The 25,648-nt window shown below is 36.3% G+C and overlaps 1 protein-coding gene, 1 long non-coding RNA gene and 1 pseudogene across 2 annotated transcripts in view; 2 read left to right on the plus strand and 1 right to left on the minus strand.

Annotated features, from left to right (window-relative positions):
• Window positions 1-8,279, plus strand: part of SLC2A2 (solute carrier family 2 member 2) — a 30,441-nt gene extending 22,162 nt beyond the window's left edge. Inside the window, exons 8-11 of the mRNA XM_007972108.3 lie at window positions 1,757-1,861; window positions 5,456-5,557; window positions 6,231-6,434; window positions 6,524-8,279. Of these exons, the coding sequence (XP_007970299.3) occupies window positions 1,757-1,861; window positions 5,456-5,557; window positions 6,231-6,434; window positions 6,524-6,724 (612 nt within the window). The 3' untranslated portion in view covers window positions 6,725-8,279. The remainder of the gene's footprint in view (window positions 1-1,756; window positions 1,862-5,455; window positions 5,558-6,230; window positions 6,435-6,523) is intronic.
• LOC119620715 (uncharacterized) overlaps window positions 1-25,648 on the minus strand; it is a 108,478-nt gene that overhangs the window by 8,918 nt on the left and 73,912 nt on the right. The window contains exon 2 of the long non-coding RNA XR_005237268.2: window positions 9,577-9,724. This is a non-coding gene — a long non-coding RNA (uncharacterized lncRNA). The remainder of the gene's footprint in view (window positions 1-9,576; window positions 9,725-25,648) is intronic.
• LOC119620767 (U1 spliceosomal RNA) lies at window positions 9,569-9,719 on the plus strand (annotated as a pseudogene).

The raw sequence follows: 25,648 nt of genomic DNA on the forward strand, positions 1-25,648 counted from the left end.
TCCATTGAAACAAAATGAGACCTGAACCTCACCCCACAAACTCAACTGTGGTCTCTGCCCTCCTTTAAGAGGTCCTTGATGTTTATTTTTATTAATAGTCTGTATAACTTTAAGGCTCAGAGACCAAAATCATATCTCCTATCTCAGTTCTGTCTGTATATTCAATGGCACAAAATTTAATTTCTCTGAACCTTACTGTTTCAGCTTCCATCCCAGTGCCTGACTTAAAGAGGAATCCAGGAAATGTTGAACCTGAGGCTGTTGGGCAGCCTAAAAATGGTGGGATAGTGTGAAGTGTGCTGTAGGCCTCTATGCACTGAACAGAGTTGGCACAGTCCTCTACCTCAGTCCTGTCTGCGGGAAGAGGTACCAGCAACAGGACATGTTAGGTGGGGAAGGAATGACAAAGGATAATGGATAACAGAATGACATAAAAGACATAGATATCTAAACATAACTAAATTTTAAAAGGCTATTAGAAAAGTTGTGAACAAAATTTCTCCATGTCTACTGAGACTAGTGAAATTTTCTGGATTAAATGCAATAGCAACTAGATCTCTTATATATGCTGGTGAGACTGTAAAATTGTCATAACTTCTTTCAAAAGCTATTTGGCAATATCTATCAAAGTTGAGTATATGCCTATACCATGGTCCAGCAATTCTATTCCTAGTTATAAACGCATACATATTCCACCACAAGGATTGTACTAGAATGTTCCTAGCAGCACTATTCATAATCACTAATCAATAACTAAAAGACATTTTAAAATGTTGACATCATGTGTCTTGCTACAACAAACATATATTGAGTAAGCATTAACTTTCGTTTTGCTTCAAAAGTTTTCTAAAAATACAATTTTTTAAACTGTCAACAGTCAATGGTACTAAATGTCTATTTAATATTAAGGTGAAGGCAAAAGGCAAAAATCACAATAAATACAAGGGGGAAAAAGAATAATTACACCTGAACCCCCCACCCACACCTCCCCCCCAAAAAGAAACTAAATTGCAAGTGGCTTCTAGAGTTGAGTATTGAATTTAGGATTTCTGATAGCCTAATGAATAGTAAATTATTCATTTAGGAATGGCAGCTACCTAAATACTCATCAATAGAATAGTAGTAAATCATGGTATATTAATACAATAAAATACTACATAGTAATGATCATGAACTGTCTACAATGTACAATAAGGATGATTCTCACAAAGGTAATGTTGAATAAAAGAAGCCAGGCACAAAATGATACATATTATGTGGTTCCATTCACATCAAGTACAAAAGTAGGCAAAATTTATCTATGATGTCAGGAGTTGGAAGAGTGGTTTCCTTGAGATAAATGATAAAGGGAGATTTAAGATGCTTCCAGAGGGGTGGAAATTAGTTATCTCTTGATCTCGGTGCTAGTTACATAGGTGTGTTCAGTTTGTGAAAATTAATTAAGCTGCATATTTATGTGTACTTTTCTATGTGTATTATACTTTAACAAAATGTTTCAATTTATTTACAAAAATAAAGAAAATGCAGTAGCAGAATTCTCAGCTAAATATAAGGAGGACATTTAAGCAATCAGAAGCTTTAAACACTAAAGGAAGACTGAGGGTTCTCTTCCTTGGAAGGAGAAAATCTGCAGGAAGTTCTAGGGAGCATGGCGCCATAGAAAAAACTAAAAATAAACAATCTAAAATATTTCTTGCTTTAAAGACATCAGTGCCAGACTTCTTAAGATTAAGGCTAAACTGTTTTTACTTTGCAGATTTTTTACTACTCAACCAGCATTTTTCAGACGGCTGGTATCAGCAAACCTGTTTATGCAACCATTGGAGTTGGTGCTGTAAACATGGTTTTCACTGCTGTCTCTGTAAGTCAACGCTCTAGATAAATACTCCGCTTGTTCCTTAGTCCAGAAATTGCATGTGTGTGGCGGGGGGAACTTGGGCTCTAAAAGCAATCAATGACATTGTACACATGCTCTAAGTGTGTAAACCCAAGTGAGTCATGAGAAGAGTTCTGTTTGAATAAGCCAACCACTGCAATGAGATTAGGCATAACTGAGAGGGTGAATCACTGGTTCTCTGCACTGCTGGGATGCCATTTAGTCACTCATTTGTGAATTTGTAACTCACTTGGGGGCACAGAGAACTTCCTCCTTGTGCAGATTCCTAGGTTCCTTCTTTTCTCTGTACATAAACCCCTTGGGAGTGCTGACAGCTTGTCATTTCTATTGATATTGGATGGTCTACTTAGATTCCTCTTTTTACATAGTTCAAATTCTTTTTTTACCATGTGTCTTGGGGGAAACATATAAAAATAAACAAACAAGGCCCTCTCTAACAGACATTTAACCCTTTAAGCAAAGTTAAGCAGACTCAGCAAATGGTATTAAGTCATTGGGCAGAGAGCTTCCAAGTAGTTCACAAAGTTGTGGCTTCTGGTGATGCATGAGAGTATGTGTGATATTATGAGGGAAGTGACAACGTAACTAGAAATGTTATTGCTTTCTTCCAACAACAACAAAAGGTCATACACTCTTCTTAAAACCAAATAACTTTCTATAAGAAGTGATGGTTCTTATATATTGAGAATATATAGGAAATGATGGTTTCTATATATTAAGAATATATAGGAAGTGATGGTTCTTATATATTAAGAATACATAGGAAGTGATGGTTCTTATATATTAAGAATATATAAGACATATATATCTTATATATTCTTAATATAGAAGAACATGGCATTTCATTATTATGTGGGAAATATATATATTTATATATAATATACAATATATATAATATAAATATATATATTCTTATGTAAGAATACATAAGATATATTCTTAATATATAAGAACCTGACAAGAATATCTAACATAATAATCTAAGAAGTAAACAAGCAACGACAAAGACAAAAACTCCCCAACTAATGTAATTCACTGTAGAATGAGAGTCATTGAGCTTATTTTTATCTTTATTCAACAAGGTAAAAATAGCAAAAAGTATATTTTCAATTTTGGTCACAGTACTATACTCAATATAATTTAGTCACTTGTTTTTCATTCTCTGCACATGAACTCCTAACTATTACCTTAGGGTGATCAATAAATTACAGCCTGGCTACCCAGATCAAAAGGCAGGTTTGTCCAGACCACATTAAACAGTGCTGGACCTTGGAAAGAGCAGGAAAAACAGATAATAATGAAATGCCAATGATTCTGTAGACATACCGTTAGAGATAAGGCCTGTTCAAACCAAAAGGCCACTCTAAATCAATCAAGACCTGTTTCTGAAGTGCAATCCAAGGGACTACTCACCCTTTTGTCTCCTGGAATATTTTTTACAAATTATTCAACATATTTTTTATAATAGATTATTATTAAAACATTTTGTGTATAATAGGATTTTCTATACAAAGCATCAAATTGTCAAGATAGGGTAGCCTAAATTCTGAAAAAATCTAAAGGGGAAACCTCTGTAAAGTTTCATTTTTGCATTTTTGCACACTGCTCCCAATTCCACTCATGTGGGAGGAGTTAAGACAGTGTCCTAATTATTTTGAATATACCTTTTTAGAGTTCATCCTCTGATTCTGTGAAAGTTTTTGAACAGGGTAGTGACATAATCTTTAAAAATCACTCCTAATCATTAATTAAGCCTCCAGCACTACAGATCACATTTAAAATGTTTAACTATATTAATTTTTGAAATATTGTTTTAAAGTTCATAAAGTATAAAAAGGAGAGTCCCTCAGTCATCCAGTTTCTCTGGATGTTAACCAATGTTACCAAATTGTGTGTGTATTTTCAAATAAAAATATGCAAATAGAAATATGCACCGAATATGTTAATATTTCACCAAATTGGAAGAACATCAATTTGTTTTTGGGAAGAGAGACTTTCCCAACTCCACACTAATTGTGTTCCACATCCTATTTTCTTCCACACTAACGGGAGGGTAGAAGAGGGCCTGTAATCTTGACAGAAAAAAAAAGCAGAAAGAAAAATGCAGGGAACTAGAAGGCAGGATGACACTGAGAGAGAAGCGGTGACTACCAAATTGCAACTAAGCGCCCAGGATTTGTGTGAGGCACTGTGGCAAAGATGAGGGTTCTGACTGGGCAGCTATCTCCAGCCACCGACCATGTCTCACCCCTTGTCACACTCATCCTGAGTGCACACCAGGCCTCAGGGACAGAGACCAACTCAATTTTCAAGACATGCAATTTTAGAGTTTATAGTAAAGGAGCTTATTCACAAAGAAATGCTTCTATTTTCTTGGTAGCTTGACATGGTGGCACCAAGTCAGTTTTGAACATCATAATAAAAGAGTTAAAATATAAAGAGATATTTTATGAACTTGAGAAAAGTCTGGTTTTTTTTCCAACTTCCTTCTCAATAATTAAATATGTGCTCTTTGCTTATCATCCTATCTGAAGTGATTTAAAACTCTGATATGAGCGTGCCTCTGAGAAACAGGCTTTCACTGTAGGTGAAATGTTTCTAAGATATCTTCAGAACCAGAGCTCACTATACTAAAGACATTGGATTGTTATTGATTTACTGATAGGCTGATGAGCCAGCCAATTTGCTCACCAGGCGCCAAAGTGAGAACTTATGACAGGAAGTTTTGTGGGGGGTGAGAGGGAGAGTGACTCACCAGCCTTGGTAATATTCCAAGGATCAGGCAAGAGTATAACAAACTCTGGTCTTGGCTAATTGTAAATCTTAACCATTAATGCAAAGGTCCACAAAACTAAAGGAATCAATGATGTATCACCTCAGTTAAGATAAGAAAGCATTTTAACCCTTTGCTTTAAAGTCCTAACTTTTAAGATGAATAGTTCACTCCTGGCAAAAGATACAATTAAGCATACACAGAAAAATGCAGGCCTATTTTGGTACAATTATCAAATTCCATATGTTGCCAGGTGAGTGGTCATAATAGGACTTATTAAGCAGTGAGAAAATTGGACAAGACTAGTTGACACCTGAACAGCTGTACTGTTTCCGGTGTCAGTAGTGCACAGACCCTTGTAATTATAACTTAGGATAGTTATCAGAAGTTAATGTCACGTTTAAATGTGGAACCTTCACATTTTAAATGTACAGGACATCTACTGGGAGAGACTCCAGCTGTACAGTCTCTGAATATTGTACCCAAAGTGATAATCCTGGAGTAGTGGTAACACTATGTTTCTATCTCTATAATGGCCTATTCAAACCAATGTGACTAAATTAAGCAGATATTTGATCATTACCCGCTGTCCACTGAGACTAGCTCTGCCACCCGGGGCAGTCACTTCCCACCTCGATCTCACTCCTGTAAAATGGAAGGGTGGAATTGCTTCCTATCTGTTATATAAATTAAAATGACCTCTTTGGCAGTAAAAATGATTTAAGTAAACAGTCAATATTTTGTGACTCACAAAACTGAGATAATCTTCTTTAAAACTGTCGTAGGTATTCCTTGTGGAGAAGGCAGGGCGACGTTCTCTCTTTCTAATTGGAATGAGTGGGATGTTTGTTTGTGCCATCTTCATGTCAGTGGGACTTGTGCTGCTGGTAAGTTTGGTGCCTACACTGAGGTTTTTCATTAACATATGATGGTACATGGCACCTCTGTGGTCCAGGTAAAAGTGCTTTGTATTCAAAAATATTTGAGACTGACTTATGAAATAAAGCCAGAGCAACAGCATAAAATCAAAGGAGATATATAAAGAAAAGATGAACTAGTTTCTTGGGTTTAAGGCTGAATATCAGCATGTAAATTCTGGTTGACATCCAGGGAGGCCATGTACCCATGGTTAGAGCATAGGCTCTGGATTCACCACCAACTGGGTTTTAATGCTGACTCTGCCACATGGCTTCCTGTGTGACCTTGGGCATGTACCTGAACCTCTGCTCTCCTGGCATTCTCATCTACTACTTCACAGGAAGCTATACATCTTGTCTGGAAACCTTGTATGAGTAGGAGCAAAGGTCACTGGATCCTTGCCCTGCCTCTTTCACAGGAAAATCCTAATCCAGAGGATTTCCTTATAAGAACTCTAAGTCTAAAGAGTTAAGCATGATTCAGACTAGAACAATTTATCTCAGACTAGAATGACTTAGACTTGCTTGAACAAAACACATTAGAAAAAGATGTATGCCTGCCTCTGAACTCAGAGGCTACTTAGCTAAAGGAAAAAGCAGCTAATGATCTCAGTCCCACTATTGTTTTCGTTTTTTTCCTCAGAATAAGTTCTCTTGGATGAGTTATGTGAGCATGATAGCCATCTTCCTCTTTGTCAGCTTCTTTGAAATTGGGCCAGGCCCGATCCCCTGGTTCATGGTGGCTGAGTTTTTCAGTCAAGGACCACGTCCTGCTGCTTTAGCAATAGCTGCATTCAGCAACTGGACCTGCAATTTCATTGTAGCTCTGTGTTTCCAGTACATTGCGGTAAGCAGCCTAATATTTCACAGATTTACTGAACAGAAGAGAGGGTCAAACAACTGCTAACTGGAAGTCTGTGTTTGCTTTCTACCCAGGACTTCTGTGGACCTTACGTGTTTTTCCTCTTTGCTGGAGTGCTCCTGGCCTTTACCCTGTTTACATTTTTTAAAGTTCCAGAAACCAAAGGAAAGTCTTTTGAGGAAATTGCTGCAGAATTCCAAAAGAAGAGTGGCTCAGCCCACAGGGCAAAAGCTGCCGTAGAAATGAAATTCCTAGGAGCTACGGAGACTGTGTGAAAAAAAAAAACCCTGCTTCTTGACATGAAAAGAAACAGTAAGGGAACCGTCTGTTTTTAAATGACGATTCCTTGAGCATTTTATGTATACATCTTTAAGTATTGTTTTATTTTTATGTGCTCTCATCAGAAATGTCATCAAATATTACCAAAAAAGTATTTTTTTAAGTTAGAGAATATATTTTTGATGGTAAAACTATAATTAAGTTAACCAAAAAGGCTAGTTTATTTTGTTACACTAAAGGGCAGGTGGTTCTAACATTTTTAGCTCTGTTCTTTATAACAAGGTTCTTCTAAAATTGAAGAGGTTTCAACATATCATGTTACTTTTTTAACACATAACTAGAAACCTGAGGATGCAACTAATATTTGTATATTTGAATATCATTAAATTGGAATTTTCTTACCCATAGATCTTATATTAAAGGAGATATGGCTAGTGGCAATAAGTTCCATGTTAAAATAGACAACTCTTCCATTTATCTCACTCAGCTTTTTTCTTGAGTACTAGAATTTGTATTTTGTTTAAAATTTTACCTTTGTTCTGTATTTTCATGTGGAATGGATTACAGAGTATACTAAAATATGTCTATAGAGAAAAATTTTCATTTCTGGTAGGCTTATCAAAATATTTCAGCACTCATAAAAGAAAACCATTTTAGTTCCTTTATTTAATGGACAAATCTTTTGCAAGATGTAACACTAAAAGGGTTTCACCTGATCATATAGCCTGGGCCATCAGTTAACATTAACATCTATTATAAAACCATGTTGATTCCCTTCTGGTACAATCCTTTGAGTTATAGTTTGTTTTGCTTTTTAATTGAGCACAGCCTGGTTTTCACATGCACTCAAAAAATCATGAGTCAGACATTTGGTATATTACCTCAAATTCCTAATAAGTTTGATCAAATCTAATGTAAGAAAATTTGAAGTAAAGGATTGATCGGTTTGTTAAAAATATTTTCTGAATTATTATGTCTCAAGTTGAAAAGGTAGGGTTGGAGGATTCTTCAGTGTGGGCTTCTGAAACTTCATAAATGTTCAGCTTCAGACTTCATAAAAATCCCTGTTTAATTTTCCTGGAAAGACTAATTGTTTTATGGTATGTTCCTAACATAAAATAATCGTCTCCTTTGACATTTCCTTCTTTGTCTTAGGTATATACAGATTCTAGTCAAACTATTCTATGGCCATTACTAACATGCATTGTACACTATCAATCTGCCTTTACCTACATAGGCAAATTAGAAATACATAGATGATTAAAGAGACTTTAGCTTACAGTCAATTTTACAATTATGGAAATACAGTTCTGATGGGTCCCAAAAGCTTAGCTGGGAGCTAACGTATCTCTAGGCTGTTTTCTCCACCAACTGGAGCACTGATCAATCCTTCTTATGTTTGCTTTAATGTGTACTGAAGAAAAGCACGTTTTAAAAAATACTCTTTTAAGAGTGAAATAATTAAAAACCCTGAACATTTGCCTTGTTTTCTAAAGTTGTTCACATATATGTAATTTAGCAGTCCAAACAACAAGAAATTGTTTCTTTTCAGTGTGATTTGTTTTTCTTTTGGGCCAATTTGGGATAAACTATTTTCACTTGGGATTTCAGGATACAGTCAAAATGAGCTTAAAATAACTGAGGACATCTTTGTGCCAAACTGTGAATTCTGGACAAAAATATAGGGTCTCTAAATAGGGCAGGAGCAGGAAAATGGCTCCTGGTTGGATGGCCTTTGGGATGCCGATGGCCTTTGGGAGGCCCAGTGTTAACAATGATAAAGGAGCTTAACACTTTCATAGGCGATATATGTGATTTAATCAAATCACTACTCCTGATCTCATTTACTAACAAATAAAGTGGTAAACATTTAAATTAAAAATTCCAAAGACCACTTTCAAGTGCTTATTCACTGTTTTGGCCCACAAACATCAGAAATTCAGACCCTGAAGTTTTCTGCCTCAGAGAAATTTAAGTACCTTATATTGTTCCCCCTTCTACAACTTTTTCCTTGCAGAGATACATGTGAGTTGAAAAGAAACATTAAAGGGAAACAAGAAGCTGATAAAGCTTTACCAAATAACTAGCTTACTATAATAAAAAATTATAGGTCTTCAATGGTATACATCATAATAAAAAATAAAATTGACACTACTTAATTAGATTTAATCCCAGGGAAATTAGATGTGAATTTGAACACCTAACTTTCCAGGTACTCCCTCATTTTTGTGGAAGTGTTTGTATACTCTAATGTCTTTACAAATGTGATTTTTCTCTTAGCTTGTTTGAAGTATGAGAATTAGAGTTTTTGGTCTGGCATTCACCTGCTACATCTAGGATTGCCCACTGTCATGACTCCCAGGAAAAGGTCCTATCTTAGCTTCCTCCTCCCTACTTTCCTCTACATGGTCAGCACTGTAATGCAACTAAGATGTAGTAAGGCATTGCTCCCTCCCCCTACACTTCAAGGAGTTCACAGTCTAATGGGGAGTTCACGAAGGCCAGAATATTAATATCCCCATTTGTGTCTTTTGCCTTCCATGAACCTGGGTTTCAAGCCCTCTCTTGTAAAATGGGCACAGTAATATTACCTACCTCAGAGAGTTGTGAGGATTAAACATGAAGTGCTAAGCATAGTGCCTGCTACAAAGAGAGTACCCAATAAATGCTACCTAGAACTAGTATTCATAGCAATACTGTTAGGATAAAGAATTATCATATATGAGATAGTTCCAAATTTTTCTTTTAAAAAAAAGGAGTTTTATAAGTTCAAGATAATATTTTCTTGCTTCAAAGAAACAATCTCACAACAATGAGGGAATGGGAAGAATCAGGAGAGATTGCTTACCTGGCAGGGGAGCTATCACAATCACAAAGGTGGTTTTCCCAGGGCAAGGCTCATCCATTATACTCCGGATGTGCTGACCCCTGCCATTTCCCCAAATATGGCAAACCCAACTGCATAGTTTGTAGTATGCATGTGTTCATGCTCTCCCCTGAAAAACACAACAACAACAAAGAATCAGAAGAGATACTAGGCTATCTAATTCCTAAATCCAAACCTGATATTCCTTAAGTAAGATTATAAGAGTTTTTATTGTATTTTTTGAATTTGCTTTTGTATAAGTTATGTTATTTTTACAGGATCTACATGTACTATTATTTCTTAGAATAATACTAATTATAAAAAAAATTCTGTATATCACATTTAAATGTAATATAATAGAATTATAATCACAAGACAAGACCAAACTTTGTTGATAATCCTCATTAATTGCCAAAGAGGTATATACATGTAGGCCAGCATACATGCATAAACTACTTCTTATTGCTAGTTTAATTGTTCCATATGTAGTAAATACAGCAGTTCAGCAATATCTTGTGCTGAACTGACCCTCTAGAGTCCTAAGCGAGGTGATGAGTCAAGTGTAAATACATATATATGGTTTTTCTTTTTCATGGCAATTATGTATTAGTGACCTGGGGAGAAAAGGTTTATTGACAACCACTCTAATCCATCTGCTGCTATTTTTACTGCTAATTTGGTGCATGATCATGAAAAGAAACTACTTTGAGTTAAAAGTATATATATACAATAGTTTGATATCAATAAATACATTTCTGAGTGCTTAGTGTTGCTTCATTTATATAGAAAAAAACACACTTTAAAAACTGATATTGGTTTATTATGTATACTCATTTCCTTCTGACAGTACTTTCCCATTCTCATTTTAGAAATAAAATGTGAATGATTTTTTAAGGCCAAATTTTATTCCCATCTGGCAGTTGTTTTAATTATAAGTAGTAGAAAAACTAACCTGAAGATTAAATAAGAACAGTAGAAGAGAAATGAATGACTCCGTTTGAGGAAAATAATTTAATTCAGCAAATATTTAGTTGAGTTCCTTTTATGAACAAGACACTTTTTTAAAGTTCTGTGACACATACAAAGCTTAGAAAACATAGTCCCTACCCTCAGTCACTTGCATTCTCATAAAAGAGCTAAGATTTGAAAACAACTAGTTATAGTACTATAAGGAGTGTCGTAAGAGTACAGAAAGTACACATAAGTGGTTTTCAAATTTTTAAGTTGACACCTTAAATTTTTTGTCAAATATTTGAAAATCTCCAAAAGATGCAATTTTTCAGAATATAGTATATATTGGCATTTTTTTAAATTACTGTGCTGTTTATTTATTCAATTGAATTTAAAAACTATAGTAATTTGTTACTATCTGCCATCAAAAAACAAAGATATTATGTATAAGCTTTTCATATATATTCACACACACACATACACACACACACACACACACGCATATGCCTCCAGCTACAAAGGACATGATTTTTTTTTTTTGGCTGCATAGTATTCCATGGTGTATATATATATCACACTTTCTTTATCCAGTCGGCTATTGATGGACACTTTGATTCCATGATTTTGCTGTTGTGAATAGGGCTGCATTAAACATACAAGCTCATGTGTCTTTTAGACATAATATTTTTTTTCCTTTTGGTAGATGCCTAGTAGTGGGATTGCTGGGTTGAATGGTAGTTCTATTTTGAATTCTTTGAAGACTCTCCATACTGTTTTATTAATACATAGATGTACTAATTTACATTCCCACCAACAGTGTATAAGCATTCCCTTTTCTCTGTGTCCATGCCAACATCTGTTGTTTTTTGACTTCATAGTAGCCATTCTGAGTGAAGTGAGATGGTATTTCATTGTAGTTTTAATTTGCATTTCCCTGATGATCAGTGATGTTGAGAATTTTTCATATGTATGTTGGCCACTTGTATGTCTTCTTTCGAGGACATGTCTGTTCATGTCCTTTGCCCACTTTTTAATGGATTGTTTTTTCTTGCTGTTTGTGTTCTTTGTAGACTCTGGATATCAGTCCTTTGACAGATCCATAGTTTGCAAATATTTTCTCCCATTCTGCAGGTTGTCTGTTGACTCTATTGCTTATTATTGTGCAGAAGCTTTTTAGTTTAATTAAGCCTCATTTATCTGTTTTTGTTTTTGTTACATTTGCTTTGAGGTCTTAGTCATAAATACATTGCCTAGCCCAATGTCCAGAAGAGTTTTTCCTAGGTTTTCTTCTAGGGCTTTTATAGTTTTAGGTATTACATTTAGGCCTTTAATCCATTTTGAGTTAATTTTTATAAATAGTAAGAGTAAGGGGTCCCACTTCATTCTCCTGCATATGGCTAGCCTATTTTCTCAGCACCATTTATTGAATAGGGTATACTTTTCCCATTGTTTATATTTGTCGAAGATAAGTTGGTTGCAGACATGTGGATTTATTTCTGCGTTCTCTATTCTGTTCCATTGATCTATGTATCTATTTTTGTGCCAGTACCATGCTGCTTTAGTTACTATAAGCTTGCAGTATAGTTTGAAGTCAGATAATGTGATGCCTCTGACTTTGTTCTTCTTGCTTAGCATTGCTTTGACTATTCAGGCTATTTTCTGGTTCCATATAAACTTCAGGATTGTTTTTTCTAAATCTGTGAAGAATGATGTTATTAATTCGATAGGAATTGTGTTGAATCTGTTGCTCTGGCAACTTGATCATTTTAATAATATTGATTCTTCCAATCCATGAGCAAGAGATGTTTTTCCACTTGTTTGTGTCATCTACTATTTTTTTCATCAGTGTTTTGTATATTTCTCCTTGTGGAGGTCTTTCACCTCCTTGGTTAAATGTATGATCCTAGTTACTTTCTGTGTGTACATGACTATTGTAAATGGGATGGAGTTCTTCATTTGGCTCTCAGCTTGAGCATCGGTTGGTGTATAGATATGCAACTGATTTTTGTACATTAATATTATGTCCTGAAACTTTACTGAATTGTTTATAAGGTTTAGCAGTCTTTTGAAGGAATCTTCAGGATTTTCTAGGTATAAAATTATGTCATCAGCAAACAAAGATAATTTGACTTCCTCTTTTCCAATTTGGGTGCCTTTTATTTTTTCTCGTGCCTGACTTTTTTGGCTATGACTTCCAGTACTACGTTGAATAGAAGTGGTAAGAGTGGACATTCTTGTCTTGTTCCAGTTCTTATGGGAAATGCTTTCAACTCTTCCCCATTCGGTATGATGTTGGCTGTGAGTTTGTTATATATGGCTCTTATTATTTTGAAGTATGTTCCTTCAATGCCTAGAGTCTTGAGGGTTTTTATCGCAAAGGGATGTTGGATTTTGCTGAATGCTTTTCCTGCATCTATTGTTATGATCATATGGTTTATGTTTTTGTTTTCATTTTGTTTTTATCATCCATTCTTCATATTCAATTTTGGTTTTTTTTAATTTTTATTTTTAATTCTGCTTATGTGGTTAATCATATTTATTGATTTGCATATGTTGAATCATCCTTGCATTCCATGAAATAAAACCTACTTGATCATGATGAATTATCTTTTTGATGTACTCTTGGATTTGGTTTGCTAATATTCTGTTAAGGATCTTTGCATTTATTTTCATCAGGGCTACTGGTCTGCAGTTTTTTGTTGTTCTTGTGTTCCTGCCTGATTTTGGTATCAGGGATACTGATTTTGTAAAATGAGTTATGGAGAAATCCCTCTTTCTCAATTTTTTGGAATATTTTCAGTAAGATTAGTATCAGCTCTTCTTTGTATACCTGGTAAAATTTGGCTGTGAATCTGTCTCGTCCTGGGCTTTTTTTGTTGGAAGATTTTTATTATTGTGTCAATTTTATTAACTGTTATTGGTCTGATCCAGATTTCTGTATCTTTCTCATTCAGTCTTGGGAGGTTGCATGTTTCCAGGAATTTATCCATTCCCTCTAGGTTTTCTAGTTTGTGTGCATAGAGGTACTTATAGTAACCTTTGATGATCTTTTATATTTCTTTGGTATCAGTCATAGTGTTACTTCTATCATTTATGAGTGTGCTTATTTGGTTTTGTTTGTTTTTTGAGACAGGGTCCTTCTCTATTGCCCAGCTGGAGTGCAGTGGCACGATCACAGCTCACTGCAGCCTCAGCCTTCTTGGCACAAGAAATTCTCCCGCCTTACTCTTCCAAGTAGTTAGGACCACAGGTGTGCACCACTGCACCCAAGTAATTTTTTAAAAGTTCTTTTGGGAAGACAGGATCCCACTATATTGCCAGGCTGGTCTTGAACTTCTGGGCTCAAGCTATCTTCCCACCTCATCCTCCCAAAGTGCTGGATCACAGGTGTGAGCCACCATGCCCAGCCTGTGCTTATTTGAATATTCTTTTTTCCTGGTTAAAGTAGCTAGCAGTCTATCAATTTTGTTTATCCCTTCAAAAAACCAACTTTTTGTTTTGTTGATCCTTTATGTCATTGTTGTTGAGTTTTGTTTTGTTTTTTTGTCTCAATCTCATTTAGTTCCACTCTGATCTTTGTTACTTGTTTTCTTCTGCTAGCTTTGGGGGGTTTTTTTGGTTGCTTGTTTGTTTTGTTTTCCTATTTTTTTCCAAGTGTCTTACTTTTTCTTCTCCTTCCTCAGGAATTGTTTTCCTGATTTCTTTGTGTAGGTTTTCATCTTTCTCTTGGATCTCACCGAACTTTCTTACAATCCAAACATTAAATTCTCTATCTGTCATTTCAAAGTTTTCATTTGGGTTAGAATCCATTGCTAGAGAGCTAGTGTGGTCCTTGGGGGATGTCATAATATTCTGTTTCTTCGTAGTCCTGAAGTTCTTGTACTGGCTCCTTCTCATCTGTTGAAGCTGTAACTTCTTATTTCTGAATTTACTTTCATTTGGGTGGATTTTTTCTTCCCTCCTTGAGAGTGTGACTATTACATATATTGGGTAGGGTCCTTTGCTTTGCTTCTGTATTTTTTCAGTAGGCCAACAGTCTGAATTTCATGGTTATAGATAGCCTTAGTGTAGTGGTTTTCTCAAATGCTAGTTGTAAGTTGTAGTAGCAGTGTGATGTGTGTGTGTGTGTGTGTGTGTGTGGCTAGGCACACTGTCTACTACAGACATGGGGAGGTGGACGTCTCAGGAGGTTTATCTCATTCCCCAGTCAGCAGGAATTATATAAAGTTGTGCAGTTCACCCTACCTGCTATCAGAGAGCACTTGTGGGTAAAAGCTGGTTGAGCACTGTACAATAATGTCAGCAGAAATTGTGATGAGTTGTACAGTTTGATCTGCCAGCCAGTAGGTGGTACTTGGAGGGGAGAGGCAGTTGCAGTGGTGGCAGTACAATTTTTACTTGACCTTTGTTGATTGGGGAAAGTACTGGGGTGTCTCTGGCACTGGGCAGGGTATAGGGTTCCCAGGAGTCCCTTCCCAAGCTCTGCTGCTAAGATAGCTGCAGCAGGCAAAACTGGGCTGGTCCAAGCACCAACCTCGGTGGGCGCCTGAGGAAGCTCTCAGGCCATGGGGTCACTCCTTCAGGGAGGAATGGAAGTGCCTCTACTGTGCCACAGAGCCCACTCAGGGGAAAAGGGGCAGCCCTGGGTTTTCAACCCAGCAGGAGGCTAGGGCACACCCAGCAACAAGTCCAAATGGTTGGGGTAGTCACAAGTCTTCTGTGCCCAGATTTTGAAGGTATTCCAGGTGTTCCAGACCATGAGACTCCCTGTGCAGAAGCTGTAGCTATCAGGTCACACCTTTCGCCGTCCAGTCTCACAAAGGGAGGGATGCCCAGCTCCCCACACCTCCACATGAACCCACACCATACTTTTCTCTGTGTTTTGACAGTGGGGTCTCTGCTCCTGCTCAAAATCAGGCCACAGATCTAATCTCCATACCTCTGCATAGTGAGTTCAAGTCCTGAGGACCTGGGACAAGAGCAGTGAATTTGCCCTCTTGCCCCTGAAGGTCAAGCACTGGCTGTGATAGGGGGATGAACTGCTCCCAAGCCACCAACAAACCACTCAAGGGGAGCAATGGAGGATATACTGTGACCCTCCACCCCTACCACTGCAGGAGGCCAGGCAAGTAGTCTTGAAAAGGACCATCAGGCATAAGGGTGTATGATTCAAATGTAACCCCATCCTGTGGTAATGATGACGAGGCCTATCTTGGGCATGTGAGCATGCCCTTGCCCTGCTCTCTCTCAGTCAGCAAAGAGCAGGAACTGTAGCCACTTAGATCAAGACACAGATACTTTGGGGTGGGTAGGTGACCAGAATCACATTTTGCTTCAGTTGCCCAGCACACTGACGCTTTTTGGGCTTCATGCAGATTCAAGCACTGCCTCTGTGTGTTCTTCAGGCAGTTCCCTCTACCAGGCCAAAGGTCTCTTGGTGTCAGTGGGAACTCCTGTAGCTAGTATCTCAGAGGTCCAGAGCAGGAACATGGTGCCCTGAGGTTCCTTTACTCACTCCTTCTTTGGGTCTGGTCCAGGTCCAGAAGCAGGGTCCTGATGCCCAGTGATGCTGAGCAGCCAGCCCCACTTCCTTCCTCTTTAACTATGGTGTCTTCTGTCACCTCTCTGTTAAATTTTGTTTTTTTTTTTTTATCTTAAAACATCTGTTCAAAGTGTGAAGCATTACTCAATATTTTGGTTCTTCTCCATGAGAGAAGACACAATCCAGCTGCATCTAGTCAGCCATCTTTTAATCTCTCTACAAATCTTGATAAAATCTATTTTATCAAACTGTAAAAGTACTTATTTTAGAAATACATCTCAATGAGAAATGTGGGGTTATTTTCAATTAATTTATTTATTAATAAATGGATACACCTTATTGCTAAGGTAAAGCAGTATTTAGCACAAATTCTATTATTACTTTTTGCTAATACAGAAATTTTGAAAATCTTGTTTTTGTTAATAAGTAGATGGGACTGGAAAGACCAATGTCATTCAATTGCATAAATCATTTCCAAGTTATAGCCAAAAAGCTTATAAAAATTAATCATAAAAATAACTTTTAATAATCTATCAGCTAATAACTCAGTTGGGCTCTTCTTCAGTTTTTTTTGGAAGAACATACATTGCAAAAGAAACTGTTAGTCTGTTGTTACAGTCATTCCCTCACTTATTTTCTGGGCAAAAGAGCTTTACTAAGACTCAACAAAATATTAATTATATTGTTGAATCATTTACTTAGAGGCACTCTGATTAACCTGATACACTCAGAAAGAGTTGGGAGAACTGAAATATTATTAATTTTATGTATTTTCACATATATAAAATAAAACTCTTCTATCCTATCACATGCTGTATTTCCATTAAATTATTAGAACTTGGATTTTGCTTGTTAGCTTGTTCAGTTCATGGAAAATATCTGTCATAACCTAATGAGCAAATCCAGTCCTCATCATCAAACTAATTTTCCACATCAGACTTGCTTTCTATCTGACTTCATTTTTCAATTCCAGTAAGTACCGTAATACTTACCTGTAACAACTATCTCCTATCTGAATCCCCATGCTTACATAGGTAAACATTGATGAGGCATGGATACTTGCCATAAGCCTGTCTCCTGCATTTCTCACAGTTATTTTGTTTTCTTTACCTTTACTGATCTTTCCCTCAGGAGCAATGTACTTTAAAAATAATTAGGTAAGGCCTGCTAAACAAAAGTGGATATTATCCAGTTCTACAATGCCTGAATTCAAAATATCCTAACCCAGGCCAAAATAAACAATTTCTTATGGCACTTTAATTGAGGCACGCAGCATAGGTAAAATGATTTCCAATTACTCTTTATTTGGCCCTCTAAAGGTTTAATACTCTGAGTGCACCGTGGTGAGAGTCAGGATCCAATGAGAATTATGACTTCGTTTTGCAAAGTGGGAGGATAATTATGAAAGGGGTATTAGAAAGAACTAGCCTAATACCCAACTGCTGCCACATTATTGAGCATGAAAGCAAACATTTTTGCCCACCAACAAGGGATAACATTTTCAATTTTGAAAGTAGTTATACAACTTATTCACCAACTAAACACTATTAGAGGTAGGATTGAAGGTAGGGAAAAAACATAACAAAGGATCAGCCCAGAGGAACCACCATCCAAACAACGGGGTTTTGAAAGAGGAAAAACAAAATGGCGGGAAGGAAATTATTAAAGATATATTATATTGACATTTTGCTGAACTGAAGAAACAAGACTTGAGATTGAAAGTTAATTGTATGACAAATACAATAAACAAACAAACCCCAAAATTTCATCATGAAATTTCCAAACAACTGAGATTAAGAAAACATAATAGCACGTAAATACATCTAGAAAGGAAAGCCAGATCACTTACAAAGGAACAAAATCATAAAAACATATAATAGCTGATCAGCAACTACAGAAGCTAAAAAGCTGAATAGAAATGCCTTCTGAAGAAACTCTGAAGAAAATCCATTTTCAATCTAGAATTCTATCTCTGGACATACTGATAATTGAGGGCAAAAGTAGAATAAAGATACCTGTAGACATGCATGGACTCAAAATTTTACCTCTTTCAGACATTTTCTCCTGAAACTTGTAGAAGGTATATCCTACCAAAACAAAGTGGGGGGGAAGGAAGACATGGGATTCAGAAAAAGCAGAGTTACGAAGCTCCAAGAGAGAAGTCATAGATAGACAGTCAGCGTTAGGGCCTAGAAAGCAAACAATTCAAGTTGAAGCAAGGAAAATAAAGTTCTAGGGAAAAACAAAACTTAACGATTATCTGATGTGTGTGGCTACATGAAGAATAATTTGGAGCATTTAGAAAAAAAAAGTGACAAATACATAGAAAGCTAAACAAATGAAAATATAACATAATTATTAGGTTCTGCAAAGAGAGTGGCATAGGAAAGAAAACATTATAATACCCTACTTGGCTTGGCAGTGAATGATTATTTATATAATTATGATTATTTACATATTTATCCATAATTGTTTACATAATTAAAGACATTGTTACAATCATTGTTTTGGAATAAAATTTATAGTAGGACTATATTATGAGATATGAGGAGAAGAAGAATGAGAAAGTATGGAAAAGAAAGCTCAATTATTGTTTATCATAGTAACTTGTCAACACAAAACAACCCAAATCAATAAAGCAAGAAATACCAGCAAATATACTGGTATATGTGCTGGTAATTTTTCCTTTGCCTCTCCAAATCTATTTCTGTCCTTTCCAGTGGGAAAGTGTGAGAAAGTGTGTGTAGACAGAGGGAATAAAACAAATTGAGAAATAATTTTAAGGTGAGAGAGAGGAGAATAAGTGGACCATAAGAAACTTTGATATAAAAAAATCACAGGTAGCTATATTAGAAAGGAGACAGAAACGTGAAAGGAGAATCAATAAAGATGTAGAGACATTTTTAGACAGAGTAGAAAAGTTGAGGTTGCTTGTATTAGGTGGACTAGCTCTTTTCAGCAGAGAAAGTATTACATAAGCTCATACCCTGAGCAGGTATGGGCTCCTATAAACCAGCCGCACTGTAAACTTGAGGCCTGATTACGGAGTTATCAGCTGAGTCATCTTGGGTGGATCAAATAATCTTCTAAAATTTCAATCATTTACTACCACATAAAATGAAAATAAACGTAGCATGCTTGACTTGTAGGATTTTGTGAGAGAGAAATAATTGTTAAATTTTAAAAATTGAGATGTGCTATGCAACATTTAGTCTTCAAATGGTACATTTGTCTGCTTGGGCTGCCATAACAAAACACCATAGGCTGGATGGCTTAAACAACAGTAATTTATGTCTCACAATTCTAGAGAGTGGAAAGTCCAACATGAAAGTACCAGCCTATTTGGTTCCTGGTAAGGGCTCTCCTTCGGGCTTTTAGGTGGCCCGCTTCTCCCGGTGTACTCACATGGTAGAGAGGAAGAGAGCTCTGGTGTCCCTTCCTTTTCTTATAAAAGCATCAGTCCTACTGATGAGCCTGATTCTTATGACCTCATTTAACCTCCTTATAGGCTGTACCTCCAGATACAGTCACATTGGAGGTCAGAGCTTCAACATATGAATTTTGGGGAGATACATAATATTCAATTCATAACAAATGGTTAAGAGCTTTTATCTCCAGGAGAGAAAAAGAAAAGACACACTGTGGGAGGGTGGGGGTAAAGGGCCAATCTGCTTTCAAGAAATTAGCATGTTTTGATATTAATCTATTTTGAAGAATGAAAATGTAACCCATTTTTGTTTTCTTTTTTTTTTTTTTTTTTTTTTGAGACAGAGTCTCGCTCTGTCGCCCAGGCTGGAGTGCAGTGGCCGGATCTCAGCTCACTGCAAGCTCCGCCTCCCGGGTTTATGCCATTCTCCTGCCTCAGCCTCCCGAGTAGCTGGGACTACAGGCACCCGCCACCTCACCCGGCTAGTGTTTTATATTTTTTACTAGAGACGGGGTTTCACCGTGTTAGCCAGGATGGTCTCGATCTCCTGACCTCGTGATCCGCCCGTCTCGGCCTCCCAAAGTGCTGGGATTACAGGCTTGAGCCACCGCGCCCGGCCTCCCATTTTTGTTTTCTTTTGATGTTGTAGCCATTAAATAACATTGAAATACTTTCCAAAAAAAAAAAAAAATTCCCCTCAGTTTTCAAAGGACTCTTAAAAAAAAAAAACACATATTTTGGAAAACAAACAAGACTGGAGACAACTTGTATGGCAGATACTGGAATTTAGGCTTGCCAGATAAAATACAAGATACCCTATTATATTTAAATTTCAGAATCTCAGTATGGAACCACAAAAGACCCTGAATAGCCAAAGCAATCTTGATCAAAAAGAACAAAATTGACATCAATTCACTAATAGATTTCAAAATATATTAAAAAGCTATAGTAATCAAAACAGCATGGTACTGCCATAAAACCAGACACACTGGGCAATGAAATAGAATACAGAACCCAGAAATAAACCCACATATCTATAGTCAATTGATTTTCAACAGAGGTACCAAAAACATACAATGGTGAAAGGATAGTCTTGTCAATAAATAAATATTGGGGCCAAATACAGTGGCTCATGTCAGTAATCCTAGCACTTTGAGAAGCCAAAGTGAGAGGATTACTTGAGTTCAAGACCAGCCTAGACAACACAGTGAGACCTTGTCTCCACAAAAAATAAAAAATAATTAGCCGGGCATGGTGGCACACATATGTAGTCCCAACTACTTGGGAGATTGAGACAGACAGATCGCTTCAGCCCCGCAGTTTGAAGCTGCAGTGAGCTATGAACATGCCACTGCACTCCAGCCTGGGTGACAGAATGAGATCTTGTCTCTAAAAGAAACCAAAAAACAATGAATGAATGAATGAATGAATGAATGAAGTTGGAAAAACTTGATATCCACATGCAGAAGAATAAAATTGGACCCTTATTCCATCCCTTATACAAGAATCAACTCAAAGTGAATTAAAGATATAAACACTAGATCTGAAACTATAAAACTACTAGAAGAAAACATAGGGGAAAAGTTGCAACACATTGGTCTAGACAGTGATTTCTTGGATATGACCCCAAAAGCACAGGCAACAAAAGCAAAAATTGATCATAGGATTTCATCAAACTAAAAAGCTTCTACACAGCTAAGGAAATTAACAGAGTAAAGAGACAACCTACAGATGGGGAGAAAATATTTGCAAATCACACATTGGATAAGAGGCTGATATACAAAATATACAAGGAACTCAATCTACTCCATAACAAGAAAACAAATAACTCAATTTAAAAATGGACAAAGGATCTAAATAGAAATTTCTCAAAAGGCGGCACACAAATGGCCAAAAGATATATGAAAAATGTTCAGTATCCCTAACTGTCAAAGAATTGCAAATTAAAATAACAATAAGATATCACTCCATACCTGTCAGACTGGCTGTTATCAAAAAGAGGATAGATAAGAAGAGTTAGTGAGGATGTGGAGAAAAAGAAATGCTTGTACACTGTTGGTGGGAAAGTAAATTAATATAACCATTTTGGAAAACGACATGGAGGTTCCTTTAAAAACTAAAACTAAAATTACCATACGATCCAGCAATCCCCTTCTTGTGTATATACCCAAGGGAGTTTAAATCAGTATGTCAAAGAGATGTTTGCACTCCCATGTTCATCACAGCATTATGCACAATAGCCAAGGCTTGAAAACAACCATGACGCCCATCAAGAGATGAATGTTTAAAATGTAGTGTATATAGAAAATGGAATACTATTCAGTTTTTAGAAAGCATGAAATTCCATCATTTGTGACAACATGGATGAACCTAGAAGATATGATGCTAACTGAAGTAAGCCAGGCACAAAAAGACAAAATTCTGCATGATCTCACTTACATATGGAAGCTAAAACAGTCAAACTCACGGAAGCAGAGAGTATAACAGTGGTCACCAGAGCCTGTGGGTGGGTTCAGGTAAATCACTGATCAAAGAATACAGAGTTTCAGTTACACAGGAGGAGTCGGTTTTGGTGACCTATTGCACATAATAACTATAATTAATAATGATGTATTTAATGTATTGTAATATTTAAAAATAGCTAAAACAGTGAATTTTGAATGTACTAATTACAGAGAAATTATAGGTATTTGAGGTGATTATGTTAATTAGCATGATTTGATCATTCTATAATTTATACATGTATCAAAGCATCATATTATACTTCATAAATATATACAATTATTACTTGTCAATTAAAAATAAAATTTATAAAAAATAAATAAAATTTCAGAATCTTGTTTCTCTTTTGAGACAGGGTCTCACTCTGTCATTCAGGCTGTAGTGCAGTAGCACAGTCTCAGTTCACTGCAACCTCTGCCTCCTGGGCTCAAGTGATCCTCCCACCTCAGTCTCCCAAGTAGCTGGGACCACAAATGCCTGCCACTACCACACCTGACTAATTTTTGTATTTTTGGTAGACATGGGTTTCACCATGTTGCCCAGGTTGGTCTTGAACTCCTGAGCTCAAGTGATCCGCCCACCTCAGCCTCCCAAAGTGTTGGGATTACAAGTGTAAGCCACTGTGCCTGGTCAAATTTCAGAACTGCATGCAATATCTGGAACATACACTAAAAAAAATTGGTATATGGCCAGGCGCGGTGGCTCAAGCCTGTAATCCCAGCACTTTGGGAGGCCGAGACGGGCGGATCACGAGGTCAGGAGATCGAGACCATCCTGGCTAACACAGTGAAACCCCGTCTCTACTAAAAACACACACACAAAAAAACTAGCCGGGCGAGGTGGCGGGCGCCTGTAGTCCCCGCTACTCGGGAGGCTGAGGCAGGAGAATGGCGAAAACCCGGGAGGCGGAGCTTGCAGTGAGCTGAGATCCGGCCACTGCACTCCAGCCCGGGCGACAGAGCAAGACTCCGTCTCAAAAAAAAAAAAAAAAAAAAAAAAAAATTGGTATATATATGAAATTCAAATGTAATTGGGTGTTCTGTTTTTTCATTTGCTAAATCTGGTAATACTAAAAAGTTTTCATTATAAAACTGTGGCATGGTAAAATATAAATACACAGACACAATATTAAAAACTCAGAAACAGGCACAACTATATAAAAGTAATTAACAGTAACCAAGTGTGGTAGCACAAGCCTGCAGTCCCAGCTAGGGACTCAGGAGGCTGAGGTGGAGGGATCAATTGTGTCCAAGAGCTCAAGTCCAGCCTGGTCAGCATAATAAGACCCTGGCTCTAAAATAAATAATAATAGCAATTAATACTTGATAATGTCGGTATTTTAAACAAGGAAAAAGTATATATAAGTTAATGTTGCTGCACATGTATTTGCTAGTTACGAAAATAAACTTAAATGCCTACCTTATGCTAACCAAAACAATTAGTGGCACATGGAGAAAAATGCCAAATTTATTTTTTTAAGAGCCAAAAGAAAATGTGGATAAATATTTATCTGACGTTGGGGTGCAAATGATCTTTCTAAATAAAAGCAAAAAAGAAAACAACTGTAAGAGGGGAAAAAAATGAGTTTTTCCTACCTACGAATTAAACATTTGTATAAGTTTTGTAAAAATAAAAAATAAATAACAAAGTGAAAAAAACATTCATCATGTATAACAAAAGGAAGATACTCTTTTTTTGGCGGGGGTGGCATGGGGAACAGAGTCTTGCTCTGTTGCCCAGGCTGGCGCAATCTTGGCTCACTGCAACCTCCAAGGCAGACATTTTTAATGCCTAAAGAATGAGATGCCATTGTTTTCCCTGTCAAATTGGCAAAGCTAAAAATGGTAAGGTTGGGTATCCCTAATCTGAAAATCCAAAATCTGAAATGCTCCAAAGTCCAAAACATTTTGAGCATCAACATGATGCTCAAAAGAAATGCTCATTGCAGCATTTTGGATTTTCAGATTAGACATACTCAACTAGTAAGTATAATGCAAATAATCCAAAACATGAAATAATATGAAATCTGAAACACTCTGGTCTCAAGCATTTCAGATAAGAAATATTCAACCTATATTACTGAGGTTGGCAAAAGTGCTAAGAAAACAGAACCCTCATACACTGATGGAAGCATAAATTGGTATATGTAGCAAAAATATATTTCTGTAATGAAGAGTAAGAAAACATATTTTCAGATGAAGAAAAGTCAGGAGATTTTTGTTGCCTGCAGACCTGTTCTAACGGCTTAAAGGAAATGATATTTAAAAAAAACAAAAGAAAACAAAAAAAACTGGGAACTTCAGGAATGAAGGAAAAGCAAAACCAAAACAAATAACATCCAGATAAAATACTTTTAAAAATTATTTTCATCTTAAGTTCTTTAAAACACATATATGTTTTGCTGTTGAAAGCAAAAATTATAATATTATCTAGTAAGATTTTCAGTGCATATAAATATAATACATATGACCACTATGACATAAGAGCAGAGAGATAAAGTAACCTGTATGGTTTTAAGGCTTCTACACTTTACTTAAGTTAGTAATATATTAACCTTAAGTAGACTGTTAATAGTTAAACATGTTGTAATTCTTACAGCCACCATTAGAAAAATAATACAAAGACATATGACAAAAAGCCAATACATAAGAAAAAATGGAACACTTAAAATCAATAAAATGGTAGACATAAATCCAACTATAGCAATCAATAAGTATAAATGGTCTAAATGATTAAAAGACAGAGATTGTACAAGTGGGCATTACAATAAGACTCAACTATATTCTATCTACAAGATATCCACTGTAAATATAAAGACATAGGTGGATTCAAAACAAAAGAATGAAAAAAAAAAAAAAGAAGGAAGCTGGAGTGGCTATATTAATACCAGATAAAGTAAACTTCAGAACAACAAATACAATGGAAGATAAAGAGAGATCTTACATAATAAAAGGTCAATTCACCAAGAAGATATAACAATCCTAAATATGCATGCACCTAACAAGAGTTTCAAAATACATGAAGAAAAACTGATAGCAACGAAAGGGGAAAACAGACAAATATACGCTGTAGTTGAAGACTTTGATACCCCTTCTCAGCAACTGATAAAACAAGTAGACAAAAAGTCAGGAAGGATGTACAACACCTGACCAACAAACAAATTAAGCTACTGACATTTAAAAAACACTTTCCTCTTTAGCAGCAGAATACACATTCTTTTCAAGTGTACATGAAGGATTCACCAAAATAGATCATATTCTGGACCACAGAATATATCTTAACAAATGTAAAAGAACTGAAATCATACAAACTATACTTTCTAACCATTAAAAATTAAATTAGAAATGAATAAGAGAAAGATACCTGACAATACCAAGTGCTATTAAGGATAGAAAGTACCTGGAATTCTCATTCACTGCTGGTAGAAATGCACAATGGTAGAGCCATTTTGGAAAACGTTTGGCAGTGTCACAAAGTTAAATATGCACTTAACATAAGACCCAGCAATCTCACACCTAGATATTCACCCAAGAGAAAAGAAAATTTATGTTCCCATAAAAACTGGTGTGGAAATAGTGGCTTTTTTCATAAACATCAGAAACAGAAACGCCCATATGTCATTCAACTGATAA

The sequence above is a fragment of the Chlorocebus sabaeus genome, chromosome 15, assembly GCF_047675955.1.
Source record: "Chlorocebus sabaeus isolate Y175 chromosome 15, mChlSab1.0.hap1, whole genome shotgun sequence".
Classification (NCBI taxonomy): Eukaryota; Metazoa; Chordata; class Mammalia; order Primates; family Cercopithecidae; genus Chlorocebus; species Chlorocebus sabaeus.